Source organism: Balaenoptera musculus, chromosome 7 (assembly GCF_009873245.2).
Source record: "Balaenoptera musculus isolate JJ_BM4_2016_0621 chromosome 7, mBalMus1.pri.v3, whole genome shotgun sequence".
In the NCBI taxonomy this organism is placed as follows: Eukaryota; Metazoa; Chordata; class Mammalia; order Artiodactyla; family Balaenopteridae; genus Balaenoptera; species Balaenoptera musculus.
The window spans coordinates 41,090,899-41,108,748 of NC_045791.1; the positions used below are offsets into that span (position 1 = coordinate 41,090,899).

Here is a 17,850-nt window from a genome sequence, read left to right on the forward strand (position 1 = left end):
TCTTAACTTTTCTTTTTGTTTGTTTGTTTGGTAGAATTCACCTGTGAAGCCAGTCTGGGCCTGGGCTTTTGTCTGTTGGGAGTTTTTTGATTACTGATTTAATTTCATTACTAGCAATCAGTCTGCTCAGATTTTCTGTTTCTTCCTGATTCATTCTTGAAAGATTTTGTGTTTCTAGGAATTTATCCATTTCTTCTAGGTTGGCTGATTTGTTGGCGTATAATTGTTTGGAGTAATCTCTTAAAGTCCTCTGTGGTGTCAGTTGTAACTTCTCCTGTTTCATTTTTGATTTTATTTATTTGAGTCCCCTCTCTGTTTTTCTTGATGAGTGTAGCCAAAGGTTTATCAATTTTGTTTATCTTTTCAGAGAACCAGCTTTTAGTTTCATTGATCTTTTCTATTGTTTTTTTAGTCTCTATTTTAGTTATTTCTGCTCCAATCTTTATTACTTCCTTCCTTCTGCTAGCTTTGGGCTTTGTTCTTTTTCCACTTCCTTTAGGTGCAAGGTTAGATTATTTATTTCAGAATTTTCTTGTTTCCTGAGGTAGTCCTGTATCACTATAAACTTCCCTCTTAAAACTGATTTTGCCTAGTCCCATAGATTTTGAAATATTGTGTTTCCACTTTGTTTGTCTCAAAGTATTTTTTTATTTCTTCTTTGATTCCTTCATTGACCCATTGGTTGTTTAGTTGCATGTTGTTTAGCCTTCAGGTGTTTGTGGTTTTGTCAGTTTTCTTCTTGTTACTGATTTCTAGTTTCATACTATTATGGTCAGAAAAGATGCTTGATGCGATTTCAGTCTTCATAAATTTATCGAGACTTGTTTTGTGGCCTAACATGTGATCCATCCTGGAGAATGTTCCATGTGCCTTAGAAAAGAATATGCATTCTGCTATTTTGGGGTGGTGGAGTTTTCTCTGTGTGTGTGTGTGTGTGTGTGTGTGTGTGTGTGTGTGTGTGTGTATATATATATATATACACACATTAAGTCTGTCTGGTCTAATGTGTTGTTTAAAGTCAGTGTTCCCTTATTGACTGTCTGGTTGATCTGTCCATTGACGTAAGTGGGGTGTTAAAGACCCTATTATCATATTGCTGTCAGTGTTTCCCTTTATCTATTTAGGTGCTCCTGTGTTGGGTGCATAGCTGTTTACAAGTTATGTCCTTTTGTTGGATTGATCCCTTTATCATTATGTAATGCCCTTCTTTGTCTCTTGTTACAGTCTGTATTTTAAATTTTATTTTGCCTGATAGAAGTATTGCTACCCCAGCTTTCTTTTAATTTCTGTTTGCATGGAACATCTTTTTCCATCCCTTCACTTGTGTGTTTGGATCTGAAGTGAGTCTCTTGTAGGCAGCATATATATGGGTCTTGTTTTTTAATCCATTCTGCCACCCTATGTCTTTTGATTGGAACATGTTGTCCATTTCCATTAAAAGTAATTATTGGCAGGTACATACTTATGGCCATTTTGTTAATTGTTTTCTGGCTGTTTTTGTAGTTCTTCTCTGTCCCTTCCTTCTTCTCTTGTTCTCTTCCCTTGTGATTTGATGGCTTTCTTTAGTGTAATGTTTATATTTCTTTCTCTTTATTTTTTGTGTATCTGTTACAGGTTTTTGGTTTGTGGTTCCCATGAGTTTTATATGTAACAGCCTATGAATATAGCAGTCTATTTTAAGCTGATGGTCACTTAAGTTTGTGCACTTTCTAAAAGCACTACTTTTTTTACTCCCTTCCTTAAACATTTTATGTTTTTGAGGTCATATTTTTATTTTGTGTATCACTTAACTCATTATTTTAGATATAGATGATTTTACTACTTTTGTCCTTTAACCTTCATACTGACTTTTTACGTGGTTGGTCCACTACTTTTACTATATGTTTCCCTTTACCAGTGCTATTTTTTTCTTTCATCATTTTGTTCATTTGTTTGTTTGTTTCTAGTTATAGCCTTTTCTTTTCCATTTAAAAAAGTCCTTTTAACATTTTTTTAAGACCAGTTTAGTGATGATGACCTTCTTTAGCTTTTACTTGTTTGGAAAACTCTTTATCTCACAATTCTGAATGATAATCTTGCTGGGTAGGGTATTCTTGGTCGTAAGTTTTCCCTTTCATTACTTTGACTATATCATGCCACTCCTTTATGGCCTGTAAAGTTTCTGCTGAAAAATCAGCCAATTGCCTTATGGCATATTAACCCTTGTATGTGACTTTTTGTTTTTCTCTCTTTATCTTTAACAGTTGCCATTTAATTATGTCTTGTTGTGGATCTCTTTGAGTTCATCTTATTTGGGACTTTGTGCTTCCTGCACCTGGATATCTGTTTTCTTCCCCAGGTTAGGGAAGTTTCAGCCATTATTTCTTCAGATGGATTTTCTGTCCTTTTCTCTCTCTCTTCTCCTTCTACAGACCCTGTAATGTGAATGTTGGATAGTTGATGTTGTTGCAGTAGTCCCTTAAACTATCCTCATTTTTTAAATTCTTTTTCCTTTTTGCTTTTCTTATTCAGTGATTTTCACCATCCTGTCTTCCATATCATTGATATGTTCTTCTGCATCCTCTAATCTGCTGTTGATTTCCTCTAGTGTGTTTTTTACTTCAATTATTTTATTCTTCAATTCTGATTAGTTCTTTTTTATATTTTCTCTCTCTTTTTTGAAGTTCTCCCTGAGTTCATCCTAGTTTGGTGAGCATCTTTATGACCATTATTTTGAACTCTACCTGGTAAATTGTTCATCTCCATTTTGTGTAGTTCTTTTTCTGAGTTTTTGTCTTGTTTTTTTCATTTGGAAGCTATTCCTTTGTCTCCTCATTTTGTCTAACTCTCTGTGTTTGTTTCTATGCATTAGGCATACCATCTATGTCTCCTGGTCCTGAAAAGGTGGTCTTATATAGAAAGTCCCCTCTGAGGTCCAGTATCACAATTCCTCCTGGTCACAAGAGCCAGGATATCCAGGGCTACCCCTGTGTGTGCCCTCTTGTTGTGGTTAGACCACTATTGCTACAGGCACTCTGGTAGGCTGGGCTCACCTCTTGGTCCAGCCAGCTGATAGGTTTTTCCTCAACTGCTGCAGGCACACTGATGTGTGGGGCTGGTCCCCAGCTCAACTGGCTGCAAGGCCAGCCAGAACTGCTGCAGACATGCTGTTATGCTGAGCTAGCTCCCTGGAGTGGGAGCCACTTTGGAGGGGTGCCAGTGCTGGCTGGGGCTACCCAGTGGCTGGGGCAGAGTGAGAACCACTTTAAAGGGGCCCACTGGGGCAGGTGGGTTGGGCAGGGCTGGTCCTCAGGAACACCTGGGGAAGGTGCACAGTGTTAGTTAGGTTGAAAAAAGAGAAACAGAAATGGTGGCTGCCAGCAACAGGTCAGCCAGGGGGAAGGAAAGTGAAAAGAAAAAAAATGGCATCGGACAGTGTTTCCATTCCCAGAGAAAGTTCCACCAGATACCTGCCGTGCGGCACATACCTCCAAATTAGTCAGTGAATCTCCTTCTCATATGACCTCGATGCTTTTCAAGCTGTTGCTTCTGCCCTAGTACCTGGAACAGGTGAGTTTGTGTGTGAGCTCTTTATGGGCAGAGTCTTGGTTTCCCACAGCCCTCTGGCTCTTCCAAACTTAAGCCTTGCTGGTTTTCAAAGACAGACGTTATGGGGGCTTGTCTTCCTTGTGCAGGTCCCCTGGCCTGGGGAGCATGACGTGGGACTTGTGTCCCTCACTCCTCAGGGGTCCTCCACGGTTGTAATATCTCTCCCATTTGTGGGTTGCTGCACTAAGTGTGTGCGTTCTGACTAGACCGTGTATCTTCCCCTCCTACCCATCTCAATGTGGACTTTTCTTTATATCCTCAGTTGTAGAAAATCTGTTCTGCTAGTCTTCAGGTCATTCTCAGACATGGTTGTTCTATCCGTAGTTGCAGTTTTGTGTATCCATAGGAGGAAGTGAGCTCAGTATCCTCCTACTCTGCCATCTTGATCCCGTCAAGATTATTTTAAATAGCTTCTCTTAGAAAAGAGTGTAAATGAGCACAATTGCTTGTCACCTGGTTTGTGAGAAAATGTTCCATTGGATAAAGAGACAAAATTGCTGAAGTACAGATTTTTAGCGTGTCTCTTTTTCTTTTCTTATTTAAATAATATCTCCTAATGGTTAAAAAGAGAGAGACATACACAGAAGTCTAATGGTTTTGGTTTCCATGGTGATAATTTTTCAGATTCTGACACTGCATGCCACCTAGTGTTTCCAAGCCGAGAGCTTTGATGTAATGGTATCTCAGGTTTTATCTTGTACTAAAGCTGAAGCTAGGAACTATCTAAACGTCTTTTCTTTTTAAAAGTGGCACATTTTTCCATTATGCCAATTCTTGAAACTGCCAGATTGGTACTTCCATGTCTATAGTTTGTTGCCATTTCCTATGTGATTTTCCAGTGTTCCATTCCTGGATGAAATAAAGGTGGATTACTACCTAGCTCTGATTTCAGGTCCTCTCTTGTTTAGCTTCTCTGAGGCATTCCATTCCCTGTAAAACTCTTATAACCTAGCAAACTATGTATTTTACTTAGTCCCTAATAAAACTCCTTCAAGAATTGCTGTGTAAGAATGTTTAGACTTGTGGAAAGACAGAAGACTTACAAATGAAGCAGATTACTCTCCAGTATTATCAGCCTGATAGAGACTTAGATCATGTTTCAGTGTGTACCAGGGAATCCACATACGATCTGAAATCTGTACTGAAATTCCAAACTTAAGAATTCAGAACTGTCACAGAGCTCTGCTACCTAGCAGTGTAATGTCAAATGATAAACCTAGAGACAGGTTCATCAAAAACCTATATTAAGAATGTCAGCAAATCTTTCTGGAGGCTAGGAAACAAAACCTTGGATTGAATCTGACATCAAGTTAAAGGTTTAGAATGTGGCATCCCAGTTCTCCTGTAAACCCTATATTCACTTTCCAAACTAGCTTGATCAGCAATGCCTAAAAGTTTTACTTTGCTTTTCATAGACAAACCTTATTGAACACAATAAAGTAAAGCCCACAGCACAATGCCAGGCATGAATCAGTACTCAATAAAGAGAAGCTGCTATTCTTACTGGGAATTTGTTCGTTCAGTAAATATTTACTGAGCACCTACTGAGTGCTATGCACCTATCCTAGGCACTGAGGATACAACAGTAAACAAAGCAGACAAAAGTCCCTGCCTGCTTTGAGCTTACAGTCTAGTGGAGAGAGATGGTGATAAGTGCTATAAAGAAAGGGCAAACTGGCCTCCTGTGGTAAGTGGATACTGCTTAGATATTACTTCCTTTAGGAAATTTTTCCTAAGCTCCTTTCCCCCAGATAGTAACACAAACGTGCATGCACGCGACACACTGAATCTTTTCTCAGCTGCATTCTTAGAGCCTGGCATATAGTAGGGCCTTAATAAATAGTTAAAGAAAGAAAGTCAGAAAGGAAAGACTAATTTCAATCCTTAGGATTGTGTGTTAAACTCAGAATGTGATGCAGATTCAATTTAAATCTGTAAAGTGAGAGTGAAGTGGCATTCCTGAAAAAAAATGTTTGTTAGCAACATGAGGGTTAAACTTGAGGAAAGAAAGACTTGTCATGAAGATAATCAGAATATGGGCAAATATATTTTGAAGAACCTAGAGGAAAGAGAACATATTTGATTAGAATTGGGAAAAGGCAGTATAAGCTACACCACCTAAATTTACAGCGTAAAAAAGAGGTTGGAATAGGGAAGAAGATAAATTGTTTTGTTTTTTTTTTTAAGTTCAAGATGGCAAAATGATACAGATGAAAATAAAACAAGATAATGGGCGAGACAGATTTGAGTAAAGAAAACAGTAATGACGTTAGATTTGTCTATATTCATTTGGTAAAGGCTAAAAGAATAAAATAAGCAAATGGATAAGAAATTAAAATTTCCATTGTTGGCAATTCTGAAAACTCTGCGCAGAGTTCCTTTGATTTTAGATGATATGAAATATGACATAAAAAGCTAGCCCTACCTTCAGAGGTTTCATCACCAAGCTCAATAATGTGAACATCATGCAAGTTTTCATTTCAATAGTTTGAGATATAGAGGATCTTTTTTTACACAGTCACCCTTCTCATTCCATCTGTTAATCCTCTTGGAGGAACTCACCCTGAGAGGTGAGTTTTCCAAGGGGTAACAAGGTCAGTTTTCAGATTTTAATTTAATGTAGTATGTAAGTTAATTTGTGGCTGGTAATCAGGATAAAAAACATTCATGACATTTAGCAAAATATATTAATAAACTGAGTAAATGGAACACTTTCATATAGAAAAGAGTCAAAATGACTGTGCAATTTAAGGTGAAAGTAGTCTTGTATTAACTTGTATGAAGTCTTGAGTTAATAGTCTTGTATTAAGATTATAAGACATTACTGACAAATATCTGAACCCTTTTTTTAGCAAGTTTTTATGTATTATTTTCATTGAGTTTAGCTGATTAAACTTATCTTCTTCCAGATGTGCCAAATACTGGTGTAAACAAACCTAGAGCTTCTGACGCTGTCCATCCCAATAACTATCTCATCAGGACAGAGCCAGAACAAGGAACCCTCTACTCACCAGAACAGACATCTCTCCATGAAAGTGAGGGTCTGTTGTATTATCTTTTAAGTATTAGATTTGCTTTTAATATTTCCATTTTGAAAATGAGCATCAGAAGGGTAAAATTAAGATATATTCTGCTGGTTTCATTCCTTCAGGATCACTGGGTAACTCAAGAAGTTCAACACAAATGAATTCTTATTCCGACAGTGGATACCAGGAAGCAGGGAGTTTCCACAACAGCCAGAACTTGAGTAAGGCAGATAATAGGCCACAACATTCATTCATAGGATCAGCTAATAACCACCTGGTGAGGAATTCAAGAGCTGAAGGACAAACGCTGGTTCAGGTAAGCCAAATACATCTCCATCCTTTTTTTAAAAATGGACTCATTTTACACTATGAGTCCATGATGTGAATTGAAATTTTAGGCTTGAAATCTAAAAATGCATTAGTTCCTATTAATGAATTCTGATAAATTCTAGACAATGGAGAGTAATTTTTCTGTAAGCAGCAAGTTTGGCATGAGGGGAGTAGTCCGCGGAGAGTGTGAGAGGATTGGGTGGAATGTTCTAGTCCCTGAGGGGTTATGAGTTCCTAAAAATACTAGAGCTAAAATATGCTGTAAAGAGTTCTAGAGGACAAAGCACTATTCCCACACCTGCACAAAATGGGACTGGCCCATTCTAACCAAAGTTTTTGCCTTCATCATTGGAATTGTTCTCTGAAAACGTATTTTTTTGCTTTGCTAGAATACAGATATTCCTGCCTATAGAGAGCTACTGTATAGAAGCATAACTATTCTGTTAAGGTTTTCTTACTTGATAGTCAAAAATAATAATGCATATGTATTTGTAAAAACTCCTTAACTTCTCACTCACTGCCACTTTATTCACCTCAGTCCACCAGCATATGTCAGAATTAATAAAAGTAATAGGAGTCCCAAGTGGCAATAACTAGTGAGGATCTCTCTGTCCAAGTACCCCCGTGATTTCTCTGGAGCTGAAAAATGGCAAGATGATCAAAGAAGTCAGGCGAACCCTGAGCTTCTCTTAATGCAATACAGGAAGCCCTGAAGGTATACACAGCAGTGGGCCAACATTTGCAATGCCAAAGGAGAAACACAAAACGACTTTGGCTCAACAATTTAAGGGAAACTTTTAGGTATTAAGAAACATTTCTGTATTAAAACAAACACAAATATGGTACATGAATTTTTAAGGTAAGACAGGAAATCTTGTGCCCATAGCAAACTACTTCCATCTGCAGACCCCTCTCCCCCAGCTCCATTCTTCAGATGATACATTTACTCCTGTGCTGTTAGGGATGCTCTCATGAAACACTCTGGGAAACTTTGGACTAAATGCTTACAGGAGTTCATCTGCTTAGGTGAATTTCTATGTTGGCAGGTCTAAAGTCACACTTACGAATAATTAATTACACAGATTATCTATTTTGCCCCTATGGCCATGATACCTTTTTAATTAATTAATTTTTTTTTTAACTTACAGTAAGTTAATTTTGTTCCTGGAGATTGCAAGACAGTCTTTAAAACTGAACTTGCATGTATTCTGGGGAACACAATTTCTAGATATCTGGGCCAAGTGTCATCCCATTTTGATAGTAAATAGCTTATATGTGGGATTTTGAAAATTATCTTTAGCACTATTAGTAAACCCCAAGTACAGATTTTAATTTTCCAACTGCCTACTAATTTTTTTGTTTTGTTTTGTTTTTTCTTTTTTAACATGTTTTTTTGAGTATAATTGCTTTACAATGTTGTGTTAGTTTCTGCTGTATAACAAAGTGAATCAGCTATACGTATACACATATCCCCATATCCCCTCCCTCTTGCATCTCCCTCCCACCCTCCTCATCCCACCCCTCTAGGTGGTCACAAAGCACCGAGTTGATCTCCCTGTGCTATGTGGCTGCTTCCCATTAGCTATCTGCTTTACATTTCGTAGTGTATATATGTCCATGCCACTCTCTCAATTCATCCCAGCTTACCCTTCCCCCTCCCCGTGTCCTCAAGTCCATTCTCTACTTCTGTGTCTTTATTCCTGTCCTGCCCCTAGGTTCATCGGAACCTTTTTTTTTTTTTTAGATTCCATGTATATGTGTTAGCATATGGTATTTGTTTTTCTCTTTCTGACTTACTTCACTCTCTATGACAGACTCTAGGTCCATCCATCTCACTACAAATAACACAATTTCATTTCTTTATATGGATGAGTAATATTCCCTTGTATATATGTGCCACATCTTCTTTATCCATTCATCTGTTGATGGACACTTAGGTTGCTTCCATGTCCTGGCTATTGTAAATAGTGCTGCAGTGAACATTGTGGTACATGTCTCTTTTTGAATTATGGTTTTCTCAGGGTACATGCCCAGTAGTGGGATTGCTGGTATATGGTATGGTATGGTAGTTCTGTTTTTAGTTTTTTAAGGAACCTCCATACTGTTCTCCATAGTGGCTGGATCAATTTACATTCCCACCAACAGTACAAGAGGGTTCCCTTTTCTCCACACCCTCTCCAGCATTTATTGTTTGTAGATATTTTGATGATGGCCACTCTGACCGATGTGAGGTGATACTTCATTGTAGTTTTGATTTGCATTTCTCTAATGATTAGTGATGTTGAGCATCCTTTCATGTGTTTGTTGGCAATCTATATATCTTCTTTGGAGAAATGTCTGTGTAGGTCTTCTGCCCATTTTTGGATTGGGTTGTTGGCTTCTTCTCCTGGGACTCAGATGGGGCAGGGCTTGCGGCCGCCAGACCCGGCATTTTTCGCGCCAAAAGCAGTAACTAGCACAGACACCCTAAACTCTCCAGCCTCCACAAACGCCGCCGATTAGCCCGCAATCTTTTGTCTCCTTAGGTAGGTTTATTTCTAGGTGTATTATTCTTTTCGTTGCAGTGGTAAATGGGAGTGTTTCCTTAATTTCACTTTCAGATTTTTCATCATTCGTGTATAGGAATGCAAGAGATTTCTGTGCATTAATTTTGTATCCTGCTACTTTACCACATTCATTGATTAGCTCTAGTACTTTTCTGGTAGCATCTTTAGGATTCTGTATGTATAGTATCATGTCATCTGCAAACAGTGACGGCTTTACTTTTTCTTTTCCGATTTAGATTCCTTTTATTTTTTTCTTCTCTGATTGCTGTGGCTAAAACTTCCAAAACTATGTTGAATAATACTGGTGAGAGTGGCATCCTTGTCTTGTTCCTGATTTTAGAGGAAATGGTTTCAGTTTTTCACCATTGAGGACGATGTTGGCTGTGGGTTTGTCATATATGGCCTTTATTTGTTGAGGTAAATTCCCTCTATGCCTACTTTCTGGAGAGTTTTTATCATAAATGGGTGTTGAATTTTGTCGAAAGCTTTTTCAGCATCTCTTGAGATTATCATATGATTTTTATCCTGCAGTTTGTTAATATGGTGTATCACATTGATTGATTTGCATATATTGAAGAATCCTTGCATTCCTGGGATAAACCCCACTTGATCATGGTGTATGATCCTTTTAATGTGCTGTTGGATTCTGTTTGTTAGTATTTTTGTTGAGGATTTTTGTATCTATGTTCATCAGTGATATTGGTCTGTAGTTTTCTTTTTTCGTGACGTCTTTGTCTGGTTTTGGTATCAGGGTAATGATGGCCTTGTAGAATGAGTTTGGGAGTATTCCTCCCTCTGCTATATTTTGGAAGAGTTTGAGAAGGATAGGTGTTAGCTCTTCTCTAAATGTTTGATAGAATTCACCTGTGAAGCCATCTGGTCTTGGGCTTTTGTTTGTTGGACGATTTTTAATCACAGTTTCAATTTCAGTGCTTGTGATTGGTCTGTTTATATTTTCTGTTTCTTCCTGGTTCAGCCTCAGAAGGTTGTGCTTTTCTAAGAATTTGTCCATTTCTTCCAGGTGGTCCATTTTATTGGCACATAGTTGCTTGTAGTAATCTCTCATGATCCTTTGTATTTCTGCAGTGTCAGTTGTCACGTCTCCTTTTTCATTTCTAATTCTGTTGATTTGAGTCTTCTCCCTTTCTTTCTTGATGAGTCTGGCTTATGGTTTATCAATTTTGTTTATCTTCTCAAAGAACAAACTTTTAGTTTTATTGATCTTTGCTATTTTTTCCTTCATTTCTTTTTCATCTATTTCTGATCTGATCTTTATGATTTCTTTCATTATGCTAACTTTGGGGGTGTTTCTGTTCTTCTTTCTCTAATTGCTTTAGGTGTAAGGTTAGGTTGTTTACTTGAGATTTTTCTTGTTTCTTGAGGTAGGACTGTATCGCTATAAACTTCCCTCTTAGGATTCCATTTGCTTCATCCCATAGGTTTTGGGTTGTCGTGTTTTCATTGTCATTTGTCTCTAGCTATCTTTTGATTTCCTCTTTGATTTCTTCAGTGATCTCTTGGTTATTTAGTAGCATAGCATTTAGCCTCCATGTGTTTGTATTTTTTACAGTTGTTTTCCTGTAAGTGATATCTAGTCTCATAGCATTGTGGTCAGAAAAGATACTTAATATGATTTCAATTTTCTTAAATTTACCAAGGCTTGATTTGTGACCCAAGATATGATCTATCCTGGAGAATGTGCCATGAGCACTTGAGAGGAAAGTGTATTCTATTGTTTTTGGACAGAATGTCCTATAAATATCAATTAAGTCCATCTTGTTTAATGTGTCATTTAAAGCTTGTGTTTCCTTATTTAATTTCATTTTGGATGCTCTGTCCATTGGTGAAAGTGGGGTGTTAAAGTCCCCTACTATTATTGTGTTTCTGTCACTTTCCCCTTTTATGGCTGTTAGCAGTTGCCTTATGTATTGAGGTGCTCCTATTTTGGGTGCATAAATATTTACAATTGTTATATCTTCTTCTTGGATTGATCCCTTGATCATTATATAGTGTCTTTCTTTGTCTCTTGTAATAATCTTTATTTTAAAGTCTATTTTGTCTGATATGAGAATTGCTACTCCAGCTTTCTTTTGATTTCCATTTGCATGGAATATCTTTTTCCATCCCCTCACTTTCAGTCTGTATGTGTCCCTAGGTCTGAATGGGTCTCTTGTAGACAGCATCTATACGGGTCTTGTTTTTGTATCCATTCAGCCAGTCTATGTCTTTTGTTTGGAGCATTTAATCCATTTACATTTAAGGTAATTATCGATATGTTGCTATTACCATTTTTTAATTGTTTTGGGTTTGCTGTTGTAGGTCTTTTCCTTCTCTTGTGTTTCCTGCCTAGAGAAGCTCCTTTAGCATGTGTTGTAAAGCTGGTTTGGTGGTGCTGAATTGTCTTAGCTTTTGCTTGTTTGTATAGTTTTTAATTTCTCCATCAAATCTGAATGAGTTTGTTGCTGGGTAGAGTAATCTTGGTTGTAGGTTTTTCCCTTTCATCACTTTAAATATGTCCTGCCACTCCCTTCTGGCTTGCAGAGCTTCTGCTGAAAGATCAGCTGTTAATCTTATGGGGATTCCTTTGTATGTTATTTGTTGCTTTTCCCCTGCTGCTTTTAATATTTTTTCTTTGCATTTAATTTTTGATAGTTTGATTATTATGTGTCTCGGCGTGTTTCTCCTTGGATTTATCCTGTGTGGGACTCCCTGCACTTCCTGGACTTGATTGACTATTTCCTTTCCCATGTTAGGGAAGTTTTCAACTATAATCTCTTCAAATATTTTCTCAGACCCTTTCTTTTTCTCTTCTTCTTCTGAGACCCCTATAATTCGAATGTTGGTGCATTTAATGTTGTCCCAGAGGTCTCTGAGACTGTCCTCAATTCTTTTCATTGTTTTTTCTTTATTCTGCTCTGCAGTAGTTATTTCCACTATTGTTATCTTCCAGGTCACTTATCCATTCTTCTGCCTCAGTTATTCTGCTATCGATTCCTTCTAGAGAATTTTTAATTTCATTTATTGTGTTGTTCATCATTGTTTGTTTGCTCTTTAGTTCTTCTAGGTCCTTGTTAAACGTTTCTTGTATTTTCTCCATTCTGTTTCCAAGATTTTTGATCATCTTTACTATCATTACTCTGAATTCGTTTTCAGGTAGACTGCCTATTTTCTCCTCATTTGTTTGGTCTGTTTGGTTTTTACCTTACTCATTCATCTCCTGCATATTTCTCTGTCTTCTCATTTTGCTTAACTTACTGTGTTTGGGGTCACCTTTTCGCAGGCTGCAGGTCATAGTTCCCGTTGTTTTTGGTGTCTGCCCCCAGTAGGTGAGGTTGGTTCAGTGGCTTGTGTAGGCTTCCTGGTGGAGGGGACTTGTGCCTGTGTTCTGGTGGATGAGGCTGGATCTTGTCTTTCTAGTGGGCAGGCCGCGTCCTGTGGTGTGTTTTGGGGTGTCTGTGACCTTAGTATGATTTTAGGAAGCCTCTCTGCTGATGGGTGGGGTTGTGTTCCTGTCTTGCTAGTTGTTTGGCATGGGGCATCCAGCACTGGAGCTTGCTCTCCGTTGGGTGGAGCTGGGTCCTAGCATTGAGACAGTGATCTCTGGCAGAGCTCTTGCCGATTGATATTATGTGGGCCGGGAGGTCTCTGGTGGTCCAGTGTCCTGAACTTGGCTGTCCCACCTCAGAGGCTCAGGCCTGACACCAGGCCAGAGCACCAAGACCCTGTCAGCCACACGGCTCAGAAGAAAAGGGAGAGATAAAGAAAGAAAAAAAATAATTAATAAAATAAAATAATAGAAAATAATTCAAATTAAAAAAATAAAATGTAATTTGAAAAAAACAAAGATAGCAACCAAACCAGTAAACGAATCCACCAATGATAACAAGCACTAAAAACTATACTAAGATAAACGTAAAAATCAGAAACAAGTCAGTAGCAGACAGCAAACCCCAAGTCTACAGTTGCACCCAAAGTCCACCACCTCAATTTTGGGTTGACTCATTGTCTCTTCAGGTATTCCACAGGTGCAGGGTACCTCAAGTTGACTGTGGGGATTTTATCCACTGCTCCTGAGGCTGCACGGAGAAATTTCCCTTTCTCCTCTTTGTTCGCACAGCTCCTGGGTTTCAGCTTTGGTTTTGGCCCCATCTCTGCATGTAGGTCACCCTCCGGCTTCTGTTCCCACCCAGACAGGACGGGGTTAAAGCAGCGGCTGATTAGGGGACTCTGGCTCACTCATGCGGGGGGATGGAGAGGTACGGTAGTTATAATTGGAATGTAGGGCCAGCCTGCGTTGGCAGAGGCCGGCATGACTTTGTGACAGCCCGAGGCGCACTGTGTGTTCTCCTGCCTACTAATTTTTAAACTCCCTCTTTCTTGCCTGATTGTTTATTTGCAGTCCCCTTCCCTCCCCAGATCTTCTCCTTTCCATGGCTATTGCCTTCCCAGAATTGTTGAGTTTGAGCACCCAAGTGGTCTCAGAGCAGGTGTTTCAGCCAGCCAACTGCTTATGACACGTGGAGACAAAACATATTTCTTCTTATGGCGTCTAAGAGTATACAAAGTCTGTGACTCATCCCTTTTTCTTCCTTTATTGCCCCAACTAAAAGTGAAAGGGGGTTGATGACAACTGTACTCTAGTAGTCACTAAGGAGATACAGAAAAAGCTTGGTCCTGAGCTTATAACCCAGTGCCCCAGTCCAGCCACCATTCTTCTTCATTGTTGTCCTGCATCAAGAAAGGGATCTGAGACTCAGTGTTTGCAGAAGTCTGTGGATTCATAGAAGGACTAGCCATGGCAGAAATGTTCTTCATTTCCCAGTCTGGTCATTTGCAGCTGGCCAGAACTCAGCAGAGATTTTGAGCATTCCTCCTGCTGGAACAGATTAAGGGTACCTTTATTTGCATCTCTTTTGATTCACCAGCTTACGACAAGAGCTTATAAATCAAAGGAGGTAGAAAGAAATGGCTGAAATCACTAGCAGCCACACTTAAGCTAAAAGAAAAGATAGATTTGGCTAAAGCACTAATGCAGCACTCACAGAGGAGAGCTGAGAGTGCAGGCCCTATCCAAACGTTCAATTATTCCACTTTGAAAGAACCTTCCTTTTGTTCATGGGGCCAACCCATAAAGACAGTTATAAAGGCAGTTATAGATACTGCTCTAGCTTTATCTAGATTAACATATTGAAAAAGTTTTGTTTTGGTTTGTTTTGTTTGTTTTGTTTTTGTTTTACACAAATGAGTTACCTTAGCCAACCTTTGACTCGCAGGGTACAAAATAAGTACACTGCTCCAGTGACCCTTCACACTTGCAATACAGCATATTATGTGTTGTGGAAAATGTGTAGGCAGAGGGTAAAAATAATGTAAAGAGAAAAGAAAAAAGAATACTAAATGTCTTTAGATCTCTCCTTACTGGTTGGTTTTAGTATTCTAAAGGGGAAAGTTGGAGATTAAACCACCACCAAAAAAAAAAAAAAAAAAAGTAGAACAAGAAAAACAATAAGGGAAAAATTAAGATCCAGCTCTACAGCAAAAAAAGGAAAAGAAACTTAGGTGCCTAAAAGAAATAGTGAATTCACATTCTATAGTGAGCTATGTACATTTTTTTCTGTAATGACAATGGACACACAACCCTGGATAAACCATTCTCTTTTCTCCCCCTTTCATCAGCCATCAGTAGCCAATCGGGCCATGAGAAGAGTTAGTTCAGTTCCATCTAGAGCACAGTCTCCTTCTTATGTTATCAGCACAGGCGTGTCTCCTTCAAGGGGGTCACTGAGAACTTCTCTTGGTAGTGGATTCGGCTCTCCATCAGTGACCGACTCCCGACCACTGAACCCCAGTGCATACTCCTCCACCACATTACCTGCTCAGCGGGCAGCCTCTCCGTACTCTGCACAGAGACCCGCCTCCCCATCAGCTGTACGTCGGATTGGGTCGGTCACCTCCCGGCAGACCTCCAATCCCAACGGACCAACCCCTCAGTACCAAACAACCACCAGAGTGGGGTCCCCACTGACCCTGACGGATGCACAGACTCGAGTAGCTTCCCCATCCCAAGGCCAGGTGGGGTCATTATCCCCCAAACGCTCAGGGATGACCGCCGTACCACAGCATCTGGGACCTTCACTGCAAAGGACTGTTCATGACATGGAACAATTCGGACAGCAGCAGTATGACATTTACGAGAGGATGGTTCCACCTCGGCCAGACAGCCTGACAGGTGAGTACAAGGTGACAGCCCTACACAAAGCCCAGCGGGAAAGTCTTCCATGTAACCGTTGCTGAAACAGAGCATGTAACGTGGAAAAGGCTTATATTTTTATCTTAAAATTCATACTGCAGACTTCAGGCTGACTTGTCTTTCAGGCTCTATAACTTTTAATGCGTCAAATTATACACATTTATATCACCAGACCTCTTTTGCAATGAATACATTTCCCCCATCCCTCACAATATTAGGATATAAGAGGTACTTTTTTGCCTTTTAGAAGAATTGGTTGGAATTCTAAACTGTTTGTTGAGGTTTTTCACAGTGAAATAATTTTCACTAGCTAGGCCTACCCATACTCAAAACCCTAAGATATGTTGAAAGGTGGTATCAGAATGTCTGCTCAAATTTTTTTTTTTAAAGAAATGCCCTAATAGTGTAGACTAGAATATGGATTTCCTCACTTACTGCCTTGATTTTTAGCATCCTGATGGGAAGTGCACAAATTTCTTATGAATTACCTTCAAATGCCACTTGTGTTAAATCAGAAAGGCACCAACCAGGTCACTGGTAGTCCAACTGTTTCCTTCAGGGTTTTTTCATGGCGGGTATCCTACATGATGTATAGACTTGTTCTTTTGATTAAAATGAATTCATCTTTAACTAGTGTTCTAAATTATATTTTAAAAGTAACATGTACATAATGGTAAAAAAAAAATTCAAACTATGCAGGGAAATGTGAACTGAGAAGTGAAAGTCTCAGCCTTCTCTTTACCCTCACCCAGTCCCACTCACCAGTTTATGTATCTTCCAGAATGTTTGATTACATATATGAGTATATACATTACATACAAATGTGCACACATTGTGTTTCTTTTTTTTTTTTTTAATGCTGTTGGAATTCTATTATATATATCTTCTATACCTTGTTCATTTTTAAACATGTCTGAGAGTTCTACTTCATTCTCTCAAGGGATGCCTAGGACCCTATTTTATAGATGTATTATAATTTAATCACTTTGCTGTTAATGGACATTTAGGTTTTCTCATTTTTAGCTGTTAGAGACAATGATGCAATATATATTATTCTGCCTGCATATTTGCACATAGGTACTAAGATAACTATGGGATCCATTTCTTGAAGTAGAATTGCTGGATCAAAATATGTGTGTATATTTTCTTAATGAAATACTGTCAAATTGCCCCCAGGAAGGTTTTATGGATTTCTGTTTACACCAGTAGTTTGAGCGCGTGTTCCCTACACCTTCACTAGCACTGCATGTTGTCAAAGAGTTTCATCTTTGCCAGTCTGGCAATTAAAAAGCTGTACCTCATTGTTTTAAGTGGCCTGTGTTGAGTAATGACTGAGGTTGATGATTTCATATGTTTGTCAGCCATTTTATTGCTTTTCTGCAAACCGTGAGTTCAGGTCTTTTGTCTATTTTTTAAATTTGTAAATGCTTTTTATACTTGAAATAAATTAACCCCTTGTAATATACTTCTCAAGTATTTTTCTCATTTTGTAATTTGTCTTTTGACTTTGTTTTTGGTATTTCTTATTTACAGAAGTTTTTAATATTTTGTGAAGTAAAATTAATATCCTTTCCTTATGGCTTCTGGGAAAGGTAAAGCCTTTTTGAAATTTTCTAATTGAAGAATCTTGCACAAAGAATTAATATTGAACTTGATTTTGAGCTCAAGGAAATTCCTAGTGGAGAAACTGCCTCTTTTTCATTCAGCCGTTAGAGGGGTGTCCTTGCCTTAGATATTTTCTGACATGCCACTGAAAAATATGCAGCAAAGTGAGGTGGAATCATTTACGACATTCTGCCTCTGAAGGAAACCTTAAGAGATAAATAGTTCTGAGGATTTCTGTGCCCCAGCCCCGCCCCGTGTATGTGAACAACAGCTGTGCAGAAATCTATGTTTGCAGTAGAGTGAAGAGGAAGCCCAGGAAAGAAAGTGAGCACATAAAGGACTGTCTCCATGTTTAACCCTAGAGGGCTGTTCTCCTTTGGTTTAAAAAACCTGCTTCTCTGACAATGCAGGTGAAGTTAGACTTTATGTTTCAGGGGGAAAAAATTATACGTAGCCCATTATGGGTTTTTTTCCCCTAGAATATGACAGTCTTCCAAAGAAGCAA

The 17,850-nt window shown here is 38.7% G+C and overlaps 1 protein-coding gene across 14 annotated transcripts in view; it reads left to right on the plus strand.

Annotated features, from left to right (window-relative positions):
• The window catches only part of PKP4 (plakophilin 4), a 246,075-nt gene that overhangs the window by 174,321 nt on the left and 53,904 nt on the right, over window positions 1-17,850 (plus strand). For 11 of the 14 annotated variants that reach the window (XM_036857416.1, XM_036857429.1, XM_036857422.1 and 8 more), the window contains 3 exons: window positions 6,498-6,629; window positions 6,740-6,930; window positions 15,167-15,719. In XM_036857416.1, coding sequence (XP_036713311.1) covers window positions 6,498-6,629; window positions 6,740-6,930; window positions 15,167-15,719 — 876 coding nt within the window. Of the gene's footprint in view, window positions 1-3,468; window positions 3,550-6,497; window positions 6,630-6,739; window positions 6,931-15,166; window positions 15,720-17,850 lie in introns of those variants that run through there. The other 3 variants (XM_036857418.1, XM_036857421.1, XM_036857426.1) reach the window with 2 other exon arrangements.